Source organism: Thunnus maccoyii, chromosome 6 (assembly GCF_910596095.1).
Source record: "Thunnus maccoyii chromosome 6, fThuMac1.1, whole genome shotgun sequence".
NCBI classification, from domain to species: Eukaryota; Metazoa; Chordata; class Actinopteri; order Scombriformes; family Scombridae; genus Thunnus; species Thunnus maccoyii.
The window spans coordinates 1,744,224-1,765,424 of record NC_056538.1 but is presented as its reverse complement, the minus strand read 5'-3'; the positions used below and the strand labels follow the sequence as shown (position 1 = coordinate 1,765,424).

The following is a 21,201-nucleotide window of genomic DNA, read 5'->3' as shown; positions in this document are numbered from 1 at the left end:
TCATGCTGGGGCTCAAGTAACATATTGTCAGTGGCATTCATGCATCTCAGCATGTGAGGGCATGCAATGAAAAGTGGAGTAAACTGGGGTTATGAGGGAATCTCTGAGCACTGTTGATGATGCATTATCCCCGAGCCTTCACACATCAAAGGAAAATCCCCCCTTGGATTTATTTTATCTCTGCTTCCTACATGAGGCATTTTTTCCTGTTTGAATTGGTGAACATGTGTGGATCTGAGACCCAGCTATCACTCTCTGATTCTGAAGGCCAGACACCAAAACCTGATGTCTTAAAAAAATGATCACAGGAATCTGAGAAATATATCATGAAACAACAAAATTGGCCTGGAAGGCAAGGTGCCTTCCAAATATCTTCTCTTTTTCTGTCAGGGGGGATTTGTCCTTTGAATATCAGCTCTTTTCTACAGTATGACAGCCAGAAGTGATAGACTAACTGGACCGAAACTAAACCCAGAGAAAAACTGGGTTTTCACTCTCCACTATCAACTTCTCGAGTATGTTCAAAGACTGTAGAATGGTGCATCATTTCCAGTGGTGAAAAAAAAAAAAAAATCAGTTCAAGTTCCTCACGTTCTGTTCTTTCTTTTCTGATACTTTGTCACCATGTCTTGTAAACTGCTCGTGATGATGAGTGGAGGGACAGACAAGAGAAGACAACACAGAACAACAAAAATAGAAAAGAACATGAAATAAGAATGAAGACAAAAATAAAACAGAAAATGTGACTGGTGCTTAAAATATCTACATGATGGGTGTCATGGCAGATGCTGTGATGACCCGGTTTGTGTTTTCCTGTTGGCAGAATAACTCTACTGTACACATTGTGCTTTTAGGGGCACTGACTCAGCATGCCACCTCATTCTGATCTTGTGTCTTGCATACACAGTGGAGAAGAAAGCCTTACAGTGTATTCAAATGACTCACACTGCTCTTTACTCCTGCTGTAGACAGAGGAGCTCACTCTCTCTATGAAGGACTGTACTAAAAAATTAGTGAGGCTAAATTAGTGAGGCTAGAGAATAAATACATTTTCTTACAAGGAGCCTTGGGACAGAACATGACTTTTTTTTTTTTTTTCTAAGGGTGAATAGTAAAGTCTGACTGAGTAAGGAGGAACTAGCCAAGATCACTGTGGTGCAACTCACTCACTCCTTTCTTCCTCTACTTGTTATCTGTGTGGTGTCCTGATCCTGTTTTAAAGGTGCAATGAGTAGATTTTCAAAAAATTCAATATCTCCACATGACAACTGAAGACACATTACCATGATATGATGATCAATCTCATGTCTGTCTGTTAAGCACAGAGCTGGAGTCAGGGCTTAGGTAGCCTAGCTTAGCATACAGACTGGAAGCAAGGGGAAACTGCTAGCCTGGCTCTATCCAATGTTAAAGAATACACCTACCAGCACCTGTAAGGCTCATTGTTTAACATGTTGTATCTGCTTTGTTTAATGTGCACTTAAACAGAAAAGTAAAAATGACATTTCTGGTTTTAGAGGGAGTTACATGCTGGAACTAAATATTCCATGCCACAAAATCCAGTTATCACCTATAGCAGCATGGTGCTGCTTTTCTTTAAGGTAGGTAAGGTTCCTATACTGAATTAAGTCTGAATATGATAAATTCTTAAATAAAAGCTAATATTAAAATTATGGCCAAGTCTCAAATAATAAGCCAGCATGAACTACTAAGGGCAAAGTAAAGAAAACATAGAAGGGTGAAATTCCCTTCCCTTTAAGAGAAGGAAATTTAGTATAATGTGCAATCAGTACAACAACAGAGTCCAGTCACTTTCATTCCTGATTGCTGTTAAGATAATGCCAATGAAACTCACACTTTCTGCAGATTTTCTACATTAAAAGCCTACCAGGAAAGGGTGTGATGATGCCCACTGTGCTGATGAAAGGCTTTTAATGTGAAACATCTGTGCAGAAAGTGCAGACTTGATCATTATTGATGGTATTTTACAGCAATCACTGTATCTGTGTAAACTCAGAGCAGCAGAGTGGTGGGTATGACATGACTAGTTGTAATGATGCAATTAGTGCTGTGGATATATACATTATACTGATTTTATCACAAAAAAAAACAGGTAAACATGGAGGAACTGTTGGGTTTTCATTGACATCAAATCTAAACATGGATCAGGAAACAGGGAGGCTTCTTAATAAAGTATGATCAAATTTACAGCATTAGTGTATGGGGCTTGGAAATTGCACATACATGACTTAATTTATAAGATATAAAAATGCACAGAACTGTCCTGCTAGAGATTTGGTCACCTGAAAAGGAAGAAAGTCATACATCCTACAAGAACTAGTGGATAACAAGACAGAAAATATTATTCTAATTGATATATAAATTGAATATTCATTAGTTTAGTCTCAGATATTTATTCTATAATTAGTCCAGTAGAGACCACAGTTACCTTCAGCCTCCACATAACACAGTGACCTGGCCACATGTAAGACAAGACAGTTCAAGAATTACAACAGACTGCTGCCCTTTCGTACAATGAAGACTGGACTCTTCATATATAACTGTGGCCTTTTACTCATTAGTGCTTTAATTGCATTATAACTGCCCTTATTATATACATGTAAACAAAACTAGTGAGAGATAAATGATTCCTTGGGCAAGGCTTTCAAACTCATTCTCTGTCTACACTCTATTTCAGAACAACTCCTCCACCATCTGGAACTTCGAGGATCTCCAAGGATCTCAAAACGTGAAAGTGAATTTTATTGTACCTGTTGATAAGGTCTTCATTGTCGTCACTCTCCATCTCGTCCTCGATGGCAGCTTGGAGGTCACCAATTCTTTTGAAGGCTAGTTTGAGGTCTGCCTGCAGGCTCTGATTAGCCGCCTCTAAGCTCTCGATGTCCATTTCCTGTTAATGAGACAAGAGACGGGTTGACTCTCTCAGCTAATCGGGACCAAAGGTTGACCAGTTTGATGTTTGGATTTATTGTTGATGGATGTTATGCATCGTGCATCATGAAATGTCGGGAGTGTCTGACTGCACTGCTTGCTCATTGATAATTGTTAGGAGGTTGTCTCTTTACAGTCTGTCACATCCTTACCAACTCGTGTTTTTTGCGGCTGGCCTCGCCTTCCTTTTTGGACAGTTCGCCCATCTCCTCTTTGATGTCGCGGATCTGTCTCTGCAGACGTTTGTTCTGTTCCTTCTCACGGTTCTCACTGCTGCTGCGCTGGTCCCGTTCCTCTGTCAGTTTCTCCAGGTTCTCCTTAAGACGAGCTACAAGGCTCTGCAGAAAGGTTCCACAATGGTGTCAGAATGATGGAATACACATATAATACATACTGCACAGTATATGTAAGATAATGTAAACCAGCTGGACAGTAGGAGGCTGCCGGGGGCTACAGACACCAGATTTTGCCAGGTAACAACACAGAGACTGACTGACATCTGTTTGGAAATAAAGCTCTCTCAAGTTCTCAAGTGAAGATAATCATCCATTTCCTGCAATGTTTGCATTAAAGGATAATTCTGGTTTATTATCACTCACCAGTTATGATTACATTGTTCTCAGCAAAGACTTGGAAAAACTGGATGAAACTAGATAAAAAGTCAGGGGATCACCGAGGGTTAAAATTAGGATTCATCCTCTGGAAAACATGAATGTCTTGTAAAACACATTCATGGCATCCTATCCAATATGCATGGACTGATCAACCAACATACAGTATCTATCGTTTGAGCCCTGCCATTAGTGTGGCTATAAGTTCTGAATACATACAGTATCCTAATCTTTATGGCTCTGAAATATCTGCATGGACCAATCCCTGGTCCAAACTCCAGTACTGCTATTGCAGCAAACAAGAGCCCATTTTTAAAAAACTCAATACAACACAGATGAAGGCCCAGGAATAATATGAATAGATGGATGTTGTGGTTCAGTGAGTATGGAGTATAACAATTCAGCTCCAGAGAACTCCGTCAGAAGACAAGTGTTAAGTATTGATGAGCTTATTTGCATTGGAGTTTTGTGGCAGACTTTCATCATATACTAGAGTTTAAACAGGTGACTGCTATATGAGTTTACACACTTATATCTGTTGTGAGTCTATATTCAGTGTGTGCATGAATGCCAGAAGCTCACTTTATCAGCCAGTTAGCTCCTGCATTAGTCCATATTTCACATCGTGAGTGGGTGTTGTACTCTGCCTCCTCACATCTGTATTGATTGAGCTCTACTACCTCCAGCTTTGATGAGTTACACTACTCAGGCAAGCTGAAATATTCAGTCACTGCAGTTTTTAATGTTGGTGAGAAGTCATAAAACCAAAAGGCAGAATGAGTATATGTTTTCCATTCTGCACATTTCACCACAAGCTACAAATCCTGCTACCTTTTTAAAAATTCACATTTGACAAATATATTTATTTTGACTTTGGAGGGTGAGGAGCAGAGGGGGTGTGCCTGGCGGTGATCACATTGCACAGCTAGTAATTACTAAACTGAACCTGCAAAATTGAGCGCAGGGTCATTTTATCAGTGGGCGAGAGAGGATTTCAATTTCTCCCTGGGAGTGTGCAGATGGTAACCTTTATCCTTCACTTGTGCTTTTTGTCTCAGGCAAAATCTGAAAGTAATTTGAAAATGACAGAATAACAAATGGTATTGTCAAGTGGGAGTAACAGAAGCTAGAGGACAAAGTAAAGCAGGGATGGAAATATTTAACTGGTAGTGGTCTGAAATCTTATGGAGCTACAGTAGATGTTCATGCAGAGCCATTAATGTTCAGTTTATTGTGACCTTTTTCTATTTCTCTGGTTGCTCTCTGATCCCGGCAGCACATTTCACCCACCCACCTCTTCCCATTCCTTCAACATGCTAGAGCGTCCTCTCCCAGACGCCTACCAGCACCACCAGCGCTCCTCCACCTGTCTTTAGATCTCACCTCCAGGCGTTTGACCTGGGTCTTCTCAAACTCCAGCTTGGACTCCAGCTCGCGGATCTTGGCCTCCTGCCGGCTGACCAGGGATTTCTCCACCATAGACTGCTCCTGGAACTCCAGCTGGCTCTGGAGGGCTTGCATCTAAAACAAAAACAGACATGTTAATATACTTGTCAGTGCCAACCATAGCAAAAAGATCACAGCCTTTTTTGTCTTGCTTCTTATATTCCATATGTAGTGCTGCAAGCCTCTGTCCAAGGTCCATTACTTTTCAGTCTTTACATGTTACCACTAGGGGTCATCATTCGTAAGCACAGTATGAATTTTCATTTTTATGCAGACAATACCCAACTCTATATGGGTGGTGATCCTCATGAACTTTAAACATTAGCAAGGCTAGCTGTTTCCACCTGCTTCCAGTCTTTATGCTAAGCTAGGCTAACCACCTCCTGACTTCAGCTCTGTGCTTAACACACAGACATGAGAATAGTATAACTCTGCTCATCTCACACTCTGAACGAAAGCATATTTCCCAAAATGTTAAACTATTCCTTTTAGACAACATCAAACACTGATGCTTTCAGAAGCTTAGCTTATTTTGTCAAATATGGATAGTAAATGGACTGCATTTATATTGCTTTTTTTTTCAAAGCTCTTTATAGTTTAGCCTCTCATTTCACTCCTCTCGTCCTCCTCTCATTCCTTGCTGTCAGTAGGGATAATTGCCCTTAAACACCTGACACCTGGGAGAATTCAGGACTCATGTCATACGAAGACACATATATCTTGTGCTGGTGGAGAGGGGGAAAGTGCCCCCCCCCCCTTTCTTGGCTGGGTTTGATTTGTCAGGTACAGCATTGTTTGATAGAGAAAAGGATCCATGTAGCAGCAGTCACTATCAAGATGACAGCACTAGCATGTTCAGCATTATTGCTTGTCTGAGTTGGCCATCTGTGTCACATATTGCCATCGCCAATCCTGCTTGAATGACACATCAATTACATCAAGGGTTGTATTTGTCAAGAGACCAATGCAAAGGCAAAGAAAACGGGCTGAGGCATTGCTGCACAGCTACACAAGTTTGTAAATGACATTCTCCACTGGACACTGCAGTAAAGGAGACTCTAGAAGCTTCACAGTGTCAAGGGAGAGGGCTGAAAGAATTATAGGGTCACACAATTACAATCTGTCATCCAAGCTCTTTACACAGTAAGGTGACATCAATCAGCTGGAATTCTCTTGACAGCACTTTGCTCAAAGGGTCAGTTCACCGAAATTGCAAAAAACATATTTTCTCACTTCACTCTTGCAGGATCTAGTCATGCATATAGTTTGGGTTTCATTTGTCCAGGTTTGAGACAACAAATACCTCAAAATCTGGGCACATAAAACTAAAACGGTCTGCATTGCTAGACAGTAAGAAAATACTATGTTTTTTGTGACTTGAGTAAACAAACCCTCTAGCTGTTTAGCAATGAGTTAATATATCTAAACAAATTATAGTTGATCATCCTTGGTAGTATTTTAGCACAGAAAACTGTTTTTTTTTAAGTAGACAAAATGGTGAGCAATATAACACGATTAATATAGTATGTTTTGTTAACTAGTTTCATAAAAATTGTTTATTGTCACAGACTGGATGATAAGACTTTGAAGCTGATGCTCCAATTTAGTTTCTCTTCATTAATCTGTGTGTTCCCTGCAGGTGAAGATGTGTATCATTCAGCAAAATCAGATCCTGTATCATTTCCCTCACTGTGGTTTCTATGGTTTAAGTTGCAGCAGAGAGCTATGCACAGCAGCTCTTTCTAACTCGTAACCTGAGCCTTCCCATAACCTTCAGGTTTAAGAATCTTTTGAAATTTTAGTACTACGTTATTCTTTGCGTTTCCACTGTATTTTACAAACTCAGATTTGACTTTTGATTTTGGATATACACCATTAAAAAGGCAAACACAGGACCAATTATATGTGCTGGCTAACTGAAGTAAGCCATTGTGGGACATACAACAACAGAAGAAGTCACACTGATATTGGTATTGATTTCCTTTCACATAATCCAAGTCATTGCTGGGGCCAGTACAAGCCAGCTGGTGACATCCAACACATCAAACCACTTCATAGTTGTTCAGTTTGTGCCACTGTACACATTGTTGTCATTTATTTTTCAATAACCTTATTTCACCTTTTTAATTTCTTTCCTGCACTAGTTGGCTGTGTGTTGTGTCTTCATTTCTTCTAGAAGCTGAGAAATGTACTGCTACAATTTTTTATTTCTAATACCAATGAGGTCCTGGACATCTTGATTTTTAAAATGGTGTTTAGCGGTATTGTTTTTGTTGAAATCATCCTTGTTGTGTGATGACAACACATTTGCTTGACCAATCATGATTGATAACTTGACCAGCAACCTCTGGTTGCTTTAGTATCACCTCTTCAACAGTCCCCAAATGAAGTTTCAGGAACTCATCCTTGAGGAGGGCAGAGAACTGACATTAATGGCTACACATTTTAGTGAGGACTTATTTTTTAAATACATCACTCCACTCAGTCAAAAAATTTAAATTTTCAGAGTCAAATATCCTTCTTTTACAGTATAAAATGGGGTTTTGGTGGTCAGTTTGGTTGGGAACCTAGCTAAGGTGGGAGATCACCAACACGTTTTAAAACATTTTAAATTAAATATAGGTTGTTGTCTAATAAGCTGCTGATTATTTCAGGATCATTTGTGAAATGACTTAAGGACTAGTTTCCTCCTGGTCTGACATACAGTTTTTATAGCAGATACAGGATTGAGCTCTACTCAGTCATAGCTCTCTCTGCCTATTTCCCTTTCATATAGACTGCAAATTTTAACTGGCTGTCCTTGTCACTGTCAGAATTATGCTAAAAGCAGAAAACCGGCATCTACCTTCTCTTGCACCTCCTGCTTCTCCTTGAGGGCCTCCTCCAGCTGGGCTTGGAGGTCACTGATTTGAGCCAGGTTCTGGGCCGACTGAAACCACAAAATCATTAGAAGGAAGCAAAGTCAGTGAGTGTGTTAGAAGAGAAACTGCACTGTGCTGAGCAGCAATATGTAGATAGTTAATATTTTTTCTTTATTTCCAAGATTTGGCAATGTCTTTACCTCTTTAGTTCAGCATCAATTATACAGAATGCAGGCTATACATACAGCTAAAATCCTAAAAAAATCCATCAAATGCCAAAGGAGAAAAAAATAAGCATATCTACTAAAACATGATGACACCACAGTGGTGAAAGCATATCAATAAATCTCATTTCAATGTGACCTGTGTGAAATATTTGAGACGAGTGCTTTTTTTCACAGTAGATGAAGCACTCTGCTACAGCGAGCCCCACTGGGAATTCAGCTGCTTCAATTTAGACAGGAAGGACGGATTCATTTGGAGCCGGTGGAGGCAGATCACTCATCATTCCATCAGCGATAGAACGGAAGCTCTTTTACTCCACTTTCATTTCCACTTGCTGCTCATCTGCACATACACATTAATTCTAATGGGGGCCACTCGGAGCTCGCCAAATACCACCGTTTTTCAGAAACGGCTCAATTTGCAGGGACGCATCATGTTAAAATAATTCAATGTAAAGCTTGACACCGGGACTTTAACTTTTACAAATGAACTTTTGACACAATATGGTGGTAAACATGACATGATATGTGGAACATGCCTGTGGGCTTGACAATACGTGTGTTTGTATATGTGTGTTATAATAATGTTTAAGGCTTGCTGCTATTGGACATATTTTTGCTTTTTATTAAAAATCATATATGAGCCAGGCAATGTTATCCATCTCTTATATGATGAATGATTAAGTTTAATTGATGGTATACAGTATTTATTGTAGAACTGATCAATACTAAACCGGTTAAGTATGGGAAGTCCTTAACTTGACTCATCCTGATATTCACTGCGGTTTTTTGTGTTTCAGCAGCTTTTCTGCATCCTCCCTACCACTCATTAACATCCCCTATTCTGTCACTCTCACTTCCTCTACTGAATCTGTTTCAGCTAGGCTAGTGGTTCAAACGTGTCTAGCTCTGAACCTCTGTCTGCACCATCAGAGACGGTTGAGACTCAGGGGACTGAAGACACTGTCACTGAGCTGGTCAGTAAAAAAAAAAAAAAAAAAAAAAAAAAAAGAAGCTTTATATTGTGCAAGTGAAACATGGGTTGTTACGCAGTCAGTGTAAACATTACAACTAGCTATGGTTCTATGAAATCTAGATAACCTGCAGATATGCAGTATGCACAGTACTAGTCAAAAGTTTGGACACACCTATTCATTAAAGGGTTTGTCTTTATTTTCACTATTTTCTACATTGTAGAACAATACTCATTACAACAGCAAAGCATAAGGTGCTTACTTTAACCACAAATTTAAAAAATATTTTGCTTTGTTCACACTTTTTTGCTTACCATATCATTCCATGTGTTATTTTATAGTTTAGATGTCTTCAGTATTAATCTACAATGTAGAAAATTGTAGAAATAAAGAAAAACCATTGAATGAGTAGATGTGTCCAAACCTTTGTATATCTAGGCACTAACACAGCTGAAAGATGTGTTCAAGTATTAAAATTCAATTTCAAAAGAAAAAGTAAAATAATTGGAAAAATGTTATCATCTTTTACTATTACCACTATAGGTTTACTAATGGATACAATGAAATCAAAACATAATTAATTCATTAATAATAATTTCAATGTATGGATTTATTATAATTTAACAGTGTAAATCATAATTGTGTGACAGAGAGAAGGGAGCAGGGACAGACCTGGGCCACAGCAGCTTTGTGTTTCTTCATCAGCTCGTTCAGGTCCTCCTGGTCTTCTTCCATCCTGGACTGCAGGTCATTCTTCTCTCTCTGCAGACGACTCAGCTGCTCCTCCAGCTGAAACAGAGTGAAACAAAACAAACAGTCTTGTAAATATATCAGCCCAGCTGTGCTGTCACTTTGTCAGATAAAATCAGCCATAAGACAGCAGCTGGTTCACACCAGGAGAAACCCTCAATTCCACATTTACATCTGTGCTGCACACATGGGCAATTTTTCAAAACATTTTAAGCTACAAGCCAAATGCTTTTGTATTGCGGCAAAATTATGATTTTTGAAGCAGAAATTTACTCTAAGACAAATGTCATTTACCACAGCAAACCACGATCCAAAAGAAGGACTGCTAGTCAGAAAATGTATAGCTCAGATTAAACTCAGGCATGAAGAGTTTAAAATGAAAGCTGATATAGTACATGTCTGTATATATTAGCTAACTCACTGATCAGTAACACGTATACAATATAACATAAATATATTGTTGTGTATGTTGATTTCAGTAGGGAGCAGCAGTGCTGCATGTAGAAAGAAAGATCAATATCAAATATAAGTATCAAGTTTGGTAAATAAAGCTATTCTCAAATCCATGCTAAAATGAATTGAGGGTCATTTTAAAACTCCATCAATATACGCATATTCATATATACCAGCTTTAGGAAAATTGGGTAAAAATCAAAGAAGGATTCTTTATTTAAAGTAGGGATTGGATGACATACTGTACAGTGCAAAGTATAACTCAAAAGCAGTTTGCCACAGTATGAGCATTGCTTTAACCAAACAGGCAAGTATGGCAATGTAATGAAAAATATGTTTTGTTTTAATGAAACATGTTGGTTTTGTGTAGTAAGGAGAAAGTTTTGTGATACAGACAGTATAACAGAGAAAAAACATTTTATATTTCCCTATAATGAGAAACACTTGTTGTCATTGTGGCAGGAATACATTGCCATAATCGCTATAGAATGTAGTCTGTAGTTGTTTTTATGGGAGAGCATGTAACCAGCCCCTTCTTTTGTTTTGCTCTGTATTAATGTATTCATCATCTTTTCCTGTGTTATTTTTTATGTTGATATACTCTATGTTTGTATGTTTTTAAAAGACCACAACAAGGATAAGACCTCTTGGGTTGATTTTTTCTTATGCCAGATTTATAAGGCTATGACATTTTTTGCTGAGCAAAACATTTTTTAATCCAAAATAAATTCAGTCAATCAAACCTTCCTGGACCATTCCTTCTAGAAAGTAACATTCTGTCTTTTTTTATAGGATCACAAACAGTTTTGAAACAAGACTAAGAGTGCACAGCTTTACCTTTGAGCTAAATGCTAACATCAGAATGCTAACACGCTAAAAATGACACACATGTTGACATGCTGATGTTTAGCAGCTATAATGTTTCCAATGTTCAGATTCTTGGTTTAGTGTGGTTTTTCTTTTCTTTGTTCTCACGCTATTGTATATGTATTCAAAACATGAATTGTGTCTTGTAATCCCATGTGGGATGGGCCAGATGTTTGGCATGACAAAGTAATACAACTAAAGCTAAAAACTGTAGAGATTTAGTGTGACAGGTTTCATGGGGAAAGAAAAAGACTTCATGCACACAATTTACTAACTTGTGCTCTCAAATGAATGATTTAGTAACTAGTGGGCGGTAATTATTAATGCTCTATTTAATAGTTTGTGCATTTGTTCATAACACTTATCATCACAATAATATTTCATTGAATAAAAAGAGGGGTAGTTAGTATTTCTAACAGGTGCACTTGTGTGGCTATTTATACATTTAGTTAGTAAAATGCAACTTAATGGTCACAGTCTGGAGCCCTGCTTTGGCTTTGTAGGTATGCCACTGAGTGCATAACAGAGTTTCCTCCGATGAGAGCCCTTATTAGCTCCTACACAGCCCCCCTCTGATCACAGGGCCCAACAGGGGTTATTAAAGGTCCCAGTCATAACCAAGATATCCAATTAGAGGCTAAAAGCTAGCAGCAACTGCCTCATACAGTACCTTTAGCTGAGGGGAGGGACTGTGATGAAATAATCCTATTTCTGTAATGACTAGGATAATATACAAAAGAGATGGAGAGGTTGGTGGTGCGGAGCTATGGATTAATAAATGATGAATAATGTGACTATGTGAAAAGGCTAATGAATCCATTTGCACATAGCGAGTAGATGAGAGAAGTCAGGGACAGGCAGAGCTGACACTTTGGTATCCACTTTATTAAGAAACAGTCCAAACAGAGTGAACCCAACTCACTGAATCAAAAGAGCTTCAAAATCTGTGTTTGGATTATAAAGGTTCAGATTTATTTATTCCTTATTTATTTTTATTAATACCACCCACTGTTGAGACGCACCAAGGTGTACTTGAGGAACTAAAAATATCCATGAGGAATCTGGGGCAAATTCATTTACATATCACTTTCCTTTTTTAAATCCACCGTTGGCCTCACTGAGTGCTGATAAAAGCTTTGAAAGCAGCTCCAGCACTGCAGCGTGGGGGAAACTGTTGTGACGGACACTTGAAAAAAACGTGCCAGTTGCCAGCATCAAACTGTCATTTAACACATTTAACAATAGGCTGTCAGTGCAATCTCAACCCAATTAGGTGGCTTGGCTCTTTGTTTTTTTTTTTTTTACTTTTTTTTTCTCTCCGATTGCTGTGGCTCTCTGTGGAAAAATAAAGCTGTCGAAAACATGCCAGCCTATTTTCTCAGAACACTGCAATTACGGCAGGGAATGGCGAAAAAAAAAACGGTGGACCATCTGAAAGAAAATGTTATTTGCATGATTTTATCTTTGTTGAATTGCAGTGTATGATGCGGCCTGGGCTGCATCAACAAGGCCTCCATTTATGCAATAGCCATTTCTGTCATCAGTTCTTGCAGCCTTTTTACTTTCCCAGCAGGCTGGATGTGTGCTGCAGAGGTCATCCTCAAAGACACCATTTCAAAACAAACAGCTGGTGACACATTCATCTGATCTCTGCACAATTCCTTTTTCCACATCTTCTAAATGGGTCATGTATTTTATGAAAACATTTTTACTGCAGTTGTTTTTCAAAGTCAGTTTTTTCTTCCAACGACATGATACAAAAGCTAAATAAAGCTGGGATGAAGTCACCCATGATGCACTATTTTATGAAATTGAGGGCGGATTATTTGCATAGTTGTAATGGGACTGAAGTGAGCCACTAATGTGAACAGTACTCACTTAAAAATTGTTGAGGAGCAACTCTTACCTCTTATACTGAGAGAACAGTGAAGCCTAGTTTCATGGTGGTGTTGTATGGTGTTATGTACTGGAGTAAAGAGAAGCGACAGTATGTACAAAGCCGGTGGTGATGAGACTGAGGTAAAGCTAATTAAAAAGTAATGAGCTGTGTCTCTCTACCAGCCATCTCAGCTACTAACATCATGAACCTCATCACAGTTTATCTGTAAACTTTCAGCTCACCAGCTCCATCAGCCTCCACACAAACTAATATTTACTGGCAACAGCTGACACAAAATCTGAGGACAAACACTCGCACCATCAGCTTTTGTTTAAAAACCTGTCCATCATCTTAAAACATAAAGACAATAATATCTCATTAATATCTCATCTTAGTACGCGTCTTATGCAATTAAGTCCAATTTTGTTTTGAAAATGTATCAATCTATTATTATCTTGTCATTGTTGACCTACAGTGGTTGAGCTTCTCCCCGTGCTGCAGTAATATAGATGTGTACTCCAGGGTGGGTCAGCATATTGTGACATCACTGGTGGGTGTGGTTACATGTGCAGTGCACCACACCCAACTGTGATGAGCTTTAAAGCAGCGAGGCTGGTGAAACACTTCTGTTCAGTCTGGTGTTAAGTTACTCTGTTGTTATTATTTTCACATACTTGTTAGGGTTTTAATGCATCACTCATGCATTCAATACAGATTTAATGACTACATTTAATAAATAAGTACTTAATAAATACATAATTGCTTTAGAAATATATTCATTTATTCTAATGATAATTTAACACTGAAAATAATCTATAATTAATTCTGGTGGCACACTCCAGACTTAATGTCAGTTCACTGACACTAGGAACAATAAGAACTGTTCATTCATCTCCAGTTCATTTTAGAGGCAGGGATAACCTTGGAAAACAGGTGCAGTTACAATAATTGTATCATCACTTCTGCCCTTTTCTGTTTAGCAGGGCAGAGAAAAAAAATGACTAACAAATGAAGCAAAAATCATCCAGACAGCAAAACTCCATCCATCAGTCTTCTCTGCTTGTGACCGCTTGTGCAGCTGTGTCAGCTCAATTCTCTTTACCCTTCACTTTACTGTGGACATAATATTCACCTTTCTGATGACAACATGAGCAGTTAAACATTTCAAGGGGGGCCGTGTCTTGTTTAAATTCAGGTTCAGCAACATGTTGAAATCAGTTTCGACTATCAATACTTACACTTTAACAGGCAGGAGAGGAAGAGCTCAAGAAGATGGAGATGAAAGAGATTAGACCTCACAGATACAGAGAGAAAAAAACTGAGGATAAATGAAAAGCAGAGGAAATGTGGGAGTGAAAAAGAAAAAAAAAAAGAAAAGTAAGTAAGAGAAAAGTAAAGATGTAAAGAAAGAAGTAAAGAGAGCTCAAAATAAACAAGATCTTCCCTATCACAGAGAAATGGAAAATATGGCAAAAGAAGCAGAGAAGAAGAGAGGGAGTAAGAGAAAGATGAAGGAATAGCTGTGTGAACAGGTGTGTCCTCTAACCTCTTATCTCTGGCTAAAGGCAATGATGTGACATATCTACTGCTGTCCTGCTACCGCCACAGATGGTGCAGCATTATAAAAGCCTGAAAAACACAACCTACGTGATCACCAGTGACGATCGTGTCCAAATGTTGTGACAGCTTTACTTTTTTTCCTCATATTTAAGAAAGACATGCAGTAAACTTTAATAAAAGCTGCCACCTGCGGTCGTGTTACTCCTGGAAACTTGTTAGAAAATCTTATTTTAAAAGGCTGAGAAAAGGATCCAGAGAGCTGTACTGACCGCCTGTTTTGTTTTGGAGATGTCTTCCATCTGAACGTGCAGGTCTTCTATCTCCACCTCCATGGACTTACGAGCTTTAACTGCAGCCGCACACGTGAACTCAGACTCCTCCAGCTGGAATAAAAGCAGAGATGGAGGAAAATATATCAGTTCACCAATTCCATCAAACAGTGACCTAACACAATTTCCACTTTATTTTTACTTCATTTAACTTTTTTTTATGCTAGTAGTGTATATAATATGTGTATTCATTTGGGTTCATTTCAACAGCAGTTCTCTGCATTTTCAGGGTAAATCAACTGCAATGTTCATTTCCAAAGACAGAGTCCCTGTAATTCTGGTTAATCTACAGACCTCTTGGTCACCAGTTATCACTGGAACTACTTTCTGCAAAGAAACAGGCTCTCTGAGTATCGGATAATAAATAATCTTGGATAACGTGGAAAAAGGCTTTCCAAATGGGTGCAGAAAAGTGAAAACATTTTATATGCTAAGAATGTGCACAAACAGAGGCTCTGAATGGCATAAAGAACAGCGAAAATGTTGGGATTGACAGCTACTCTGGATTGCAAAACATTTCAAGCTTGAGGCTGTTCCTCAGGCAACATCAAGAACTTTATGCTGACGTGTCTGTAGAAATACAGCAAAGGCAGGAAGTGACGGATAATTACATCATAATATAAAACTGTGAACATGTGATTCTCTCAAATAATAACATAATGTATGTAACACAAAAATCATTTCACACTTTATCTCAAGTCCCTCTATTTAACACATTTTAAAAGCAGTATATAAATGTTTTATAAGTGACTATAATATAGTTGTTAGAAAATATAAAGACATTTTCAAGTATTTATTAATGCTCAGTAATCATGTATTAACTCTTTATATACTGCTTACAAATGCTAAATGGGAAGACTTAAAGTGTGCTGCTTCTTACACATGGAGGAAAAGTGAATATTTATCCTGGGCACAGTGTTCCATCATGGGCTTAATGAGGAATTAGATCTGTCTTCTTTCACCTAATTTTCAACTGGTTGCTGCTTAGGACTTGATTTGACATTGATACATAGTAATTGAATTACTCAGTGGCTGAACTCCAGATTCATACATGTTTCAGAATGTCTACCCTTGCCAATATTATAAATAGTTTTTGTGTTGTGTATCAATACAAAGTATGTAAACTGTAACTGTTGAACTGTTTTGAGGCAAGGTGAACTCAGGAGTTCAAACTCCCAAGACCAGGAAGGACGCAGAACACTCAATGTGCATTATTGGGACAACAGTGTTCTCAAATACTTCTTCCTCATTGTGATGTATATTTATTATACAACAAAATGTAATATCATACACCTCACTAACACTGTTTTAATTTGACATGTATATTTATATTTATTCATTCTTATTGGAATATAGTGAGATCTGTATACATGAGGAGACGGAAGTCCAAAGAGGCAGCGCTGTTGTGCAACATTAAACTGTCCAATAAAAGCATCAACCTTGACTTTACCTTCAGACAAACTAATGTGGCAGCAACAAATATTAGATTTCACCTCTGTGACTGAAGTTCATCCAAAATTAATTATGTTTAAAATGCTACAGAGGCATCAGAATCAGCAGCCTCCTCAGAATAACCACGGACCAGCCATCTCAGGAGGAGGAAGGAGGAATACAGTCGAGTGAAGGTAAGTGGGAGAATTTGAAACACTACAGACTTCCTACTGTACTGAAGTCCAAACTCAAAGACACACAGGCTGGGGTTGAAGCAACAGTCTAACTTTTTTACTTTCCCTTCTTTTTAATTTTTCATTTCATCAGCGTCCAGTGCAGAGAATGGTTTGGGATAAGTTTAGCCTGGCTCAACACAAAGACTGGAACCAGGGAGAAAACTCTTTACACAACTCTAAAGCTGTCCCACTGAATCTGTATCAGACTATAAACTGAAGCTTGTCTGTGTAACTGTTGTAGAAACTGTGTATAAATGAGGTGCTTACCTGGTTCTTGAGCTGGGCGATCTCCCTCTTGCTGGGTGCGTTGTTCTTTATATGGTCTAACATGATCTGGGCGTCGGCCAGCAGAGCCTTGGTTCTCTTCAGGTCCTTCCTCAGACGCTTCTCAGTCTCAATGTCACCACCTCTCACCTAGGAGACAGGTACAAGAGGGACATGTCACTCAACTGATACACCAGAGATGGAATGAATCCAGTTTACCATTACTATGAGTTAAATCAGATCACTTTACCAACCATAACTGAAAATACATTTTATCCTTTTACTGTATCATACATTTAATGATGTAAGCAGATCTTTGATAGTATCAATCAGAAAACATTCATTTAAGACGTGATCTATAAGTTAATAAACTGTAGGCTGTGATCAGAGGATGCTTATTATAGGAGGCCATGTTCCTCATCTGTTCCATGGATGTCAGAGTTGGAGTTCAGTCTGGACTTTAGTTAACTGCAGTTAGACAGCCAGTAGCAAGTGCGTCAAACAAATATTTGATTCAGTCAGTATAATCAACACACTTCAATCACCACCACCACCACCACCACTTTAAGCTCCAAATCTCCTCCCACACACCTCAACAACACTAGTGCTCTAGCCTAAGAGCAAACATTCTCTTACTATTGAACCCTGCACATACCAAATGAACATTTACATGCTATGACTAGTTGGTGGTAGTAGAAAATAGATCAAGTCCTGTTGGAAAATACACTTAGTTTACAGTTTCAGGAGAATTTGTTGTTAAAGTTCAATCTGTTCCACTGTGTTCAGTGTAGTTACCTTGTCCTGAGCGGACAGAAGCTTTGACTCCAGCTCTCTCTTCTCTTTCAGCACCTTCTGCTTCTCATCGTACTCCTCTTCAAGCTGGACCTCCATTTGCTTCAGCTAGACACACACACAGGAAAAAAGTAAATGCACAGCTCAGTCTGATCACATAGGACTACATATGGTAGAGCACATAGGGTTGCTGACCAACAGTATGGCAATAATCAATATAGAGTACAGGCTTTAAATTCTGGGATATGTTAGTGTCCATGGCTGCACTGTTGATTACATTATTAACTATTTCAGGTGTTCCACAGAACCAAAAACAAAGGGATTATTGGACTATTCTTAGAACCTTACTAGCAGAGGCTCGCAAGGCAAATGAAAAGTCCAGACATCAGAAACAACATTAGGATTAATCCTCTGGGAACCGTAAATATTTGGACAAAGTTAGATTACAGTCTGGACCAAAGGGTGGACCTAATAGCTGACCTTGTCATTTAAATTCCTATGATGTTAACATGGTCAAAAATCTAAAACTCGTTCTGGGTGTAATGCTCATAGAAAGTCCATAGGTTCATTAAAATAAAAAGTTTCTTATCTCCTTTGATGCATGAATATTTTAAGCAAATTTAATTCCCATAGGATTATGACTTATCTTGTGTTGATAATGGAAATAATGAATCCTCTGGGCAGCATGAATGAGCTGTCTAAATGTCATTGTCAAGTGCCCATTCAATTTTGACATTCTCGTGTTCATATCTGAAATATTGGCCTGATGGTTGTGCTAAAGTTAGTCACAAAATATTTGAAGATCCTCTCCAGACATGAATTAAGATGTATAAAGATACTCTGCTTGGAACAATAATGTGTGTCTGATATGGTTCTTCCACAAGAAAGTATAATTACCACTTTAAAATCCTTAAAATGACATCTACTCCTTCTTCCTCATTAAAAGTCCAGAATATATGAATATGCAAATATATTCATTGCAGAGTGCAGCAGTGCAGCGGCTTATCTGGCTCCAAGTTCTGGTGTAAAGAGTGTTAGGGACTCTTCTCTTAACTTGAGTAAGTGTGCAGATAAGACGACCAGTGCAACTAGGCCAAGAAGGTAAAGCCCAACCGAACTTCTGAACATTATCAACAACTCGCCCACCTCACTTCCACCAAAGCTTAGAGCGGCGCTCAGCAGACTGCAGCTCCTGAGGACACAATGCCCTGCTGGTGTAGCAGACTACAATGGCTCAGAGGCGAGAGGAAGCGGTGTGCATGGAAGCAGAAGAGGGGTTAGCGGGCTGGTCTGTTAGCCATGCTAAAAGCTAATGCAACCAGGCCAGCCATTCCATCACTCTTTCTGGTCTAAGTTTGGACACATGGACATGTTAACAAGGTTAAAAACTTTGGAGGGGGTCTTAAAAATTCATCCTTTGGGGAGAATGAATATCCACAGCTAATTTCCTCATTGGAGATATCATGTTACGAAAGTCTTGGTGAAGAGGGGCACAAAATCTTTAGCAATCAACCTATTGGGACCATAATTATCCAAAAGAAATTTTCTGTTTGGCTTGCTGTTGAAATATCTGTCTGTGGACCAAATGTTGGACTGACTGACATCACAATCTTATAGAAGTTATGACACAGACAACAAGGAAAGAATTACCATTGATGCCACTTACTGATTAGTCAAGTTAAGTCTTATTATATTGGAATAGTAAGTCTGTGGAGTCTACAGTAGCTTGTGTTTGGCAGTATTTAGAATGCATGAACATGAACGGGTCTGTGTGAGGCTAATAAGACCTGTCATAAAATGTACGATTTACATAGAGAACACTATAGGGCTATTTCCCTCATTTATTTATTCAGCATAATGCATCACTATATAAAAGTCACTGGGAGACACAATGTAGAGTCAGTGCTCCCAGCTTGTGTGACTGTAGAAAAAGCTAATTATGCATGGGCTAATGAGGGCTTGACTGGTGGAGGGCAGTCATGGGGCAGTCAGCACCAGCAAAGCAAAACAAATACTAAACAACATTAACAGCCATAATAGTAACAAAGCTAACTGTACGCAAACCACCCACACACTCAATCTGCCTCCTACACACACACACACACATCACCAGAAAACACTCCTCTACTCCACCATGTCTCCCTCCTATATTGATATCATTTGGCAATTAAGCCACCAATGGGATCCGTTTTGCTGTAGGATAAACAAATGTGACCCAAGAAAGAGTCAAATAATTTACATGACTTATCTAGAAATCTTTAATGAATACAGTTTGTGTATGCTTCTCTGGGCAGCATGTAGGCAAACGTACATGAGGTTGCTTGGATAGGTTGGCTGCTTCTGTTTTTCTTGAATGTAGAACTTTACATTTGGTTTTGTCTCCATTTCAGACCCGCCTCCTGACAGCATGTATCACCCAATCGACTTGCTTGATGCTACTTGACTTGCTTCCTCTGCGAGACTTTGCAACCTACTGTTACCCTTCAGTGCAAAGGTTGGCAGAGACGTTTACATGTATCTCCAGAGAAGCATAATTCCAGTCTTACTTGAATCAAATTTTGTGAGAAATGATACTTAGGGACATAGTTAATTACAGAATGACTTGTTCTCTATCTCACATGATAACTTCTGTCTAATGTACATTTCCACAGCACTAATTCCATCAGTATAGCAACTGAGTCATGTCATACTCACTGCTCTGATGCTCTGAGGTTCTCTTTTTAGGAGAAATACTGTTTTCATTCACTAATCAATCCTTGTCTTCTGCTTTCTTTCTTTTTACTTTACTGCTGGAATGCCATAAATATAAATATAATTATTTGTGCAAAAAGTGTTGAGTTTCACTGATGGTAGCTTGACAGCAATCAACAACAACAGCAAAGTGGAAGCATTGTAAATAATTAGTCAGTGAATGCATGTAACTATATTTTTGTTAGAGAAGGTAAATTCAGAGCAGCGGAATGCAAAAAGACACGACGCTGTACTCGCAGTGCTGTGGAAACGTACATTATCTTGACTTTATTGAAACAAGTGTTGAATTTACTTCAACAGCTAATTAGGAGCATATCAGAAAATAGGGAGGCGTTTTAATGAAATATGATAACTTATAAACCAAGGGGAATTAGAAATAATGGTCTGTCTCTAATAAAAGCCTCTACAGTTGAGGTAATTAAAGGCAAGGCCACTATCTGACAATTTACACTCTGTAAACACTGACTGTCATGGCTGCAAAATTTGCAAAAACTACAGCTAGACATGTTAAAGATGTGTTGTGCATGTCTGGAAAGCATTGGAGCTAAAAGTGACATGCTATGCTATGCTGATATGCTACGATAAGCGATATATTTGGAATAAATAATAATCCCTACAAGAAGGAAGGCTGTATGTGAGGAAATGTTAGTTAAGTCATGATTTTAAGTCAGAGATCAGTGCAGTGAGTGAGTTGAAACAGCTCCTGGAGTTATGAGAAACCAGGTGTTTTAAGCTTTTACACTCCTTTGACTAGATTATTGCCATTAAAAGATAGAAACTCTAACAGGCCTATGTAATATGTGTTTGACTGGCTGCTTCAC

At 38.6% G+C, this 21,201-nt stretch overlaps 1 protein-coding gene across 14 annotated transcripts in view; it reads right to left on the bottom strand.

The window, feature by feature from the left end:
* The window catches only part of LOC121898858 (unconventional myosin-XVIIIa-like), a 156,807-nt gene that overhangs the window by 10,855 nt on the left and 124,751 nt on the right, over nt 1-21,201 (bottom strand). For 11 of the 14 annotated variants that reach the window (XM_042414327.1, XM_042414329.1, XM_042414330.1 and 8 more), the window contains 9 exons: nt 17,633-17,737; nt 16,841-16,987; nt 14,847-14,960; nt 9,741-9,857; nt 7,855-7,938; nt 4,947-5,084; nt 3,105-3,290; nt 2,772-2,911; nt 592-636 (listed from right to left, as the gene is read on the bottom strand). In XM_042414327.1, the coding sequence (XP_042270261.1) occupies nt 592-636; nt 2,772-2,911; nt 3,105-3,290; nt 4,947-5,084; nt 7,855-7,938; nt 9,741-9,857; nt 14,847-14,960; nt 16,841-16,987; nt 17,633-17,737 (1,076 nt within the window). The remainder of the gene's footprint in view (nt 1-591; nt 637-2,771; nt 2,912-3,104; nt 3,291-4,946; nt 5,085-7,854; nt 7,939-9,740; nt 9,858-14,846; nt 14,961-16,840; nt 16,988-17,632; nt 17,738-21,201) is intronic. The other 3 variants (XM_042414336.1, XM_042414335.1, XM_042414325.1) reach the window with 1 other exon arrangement.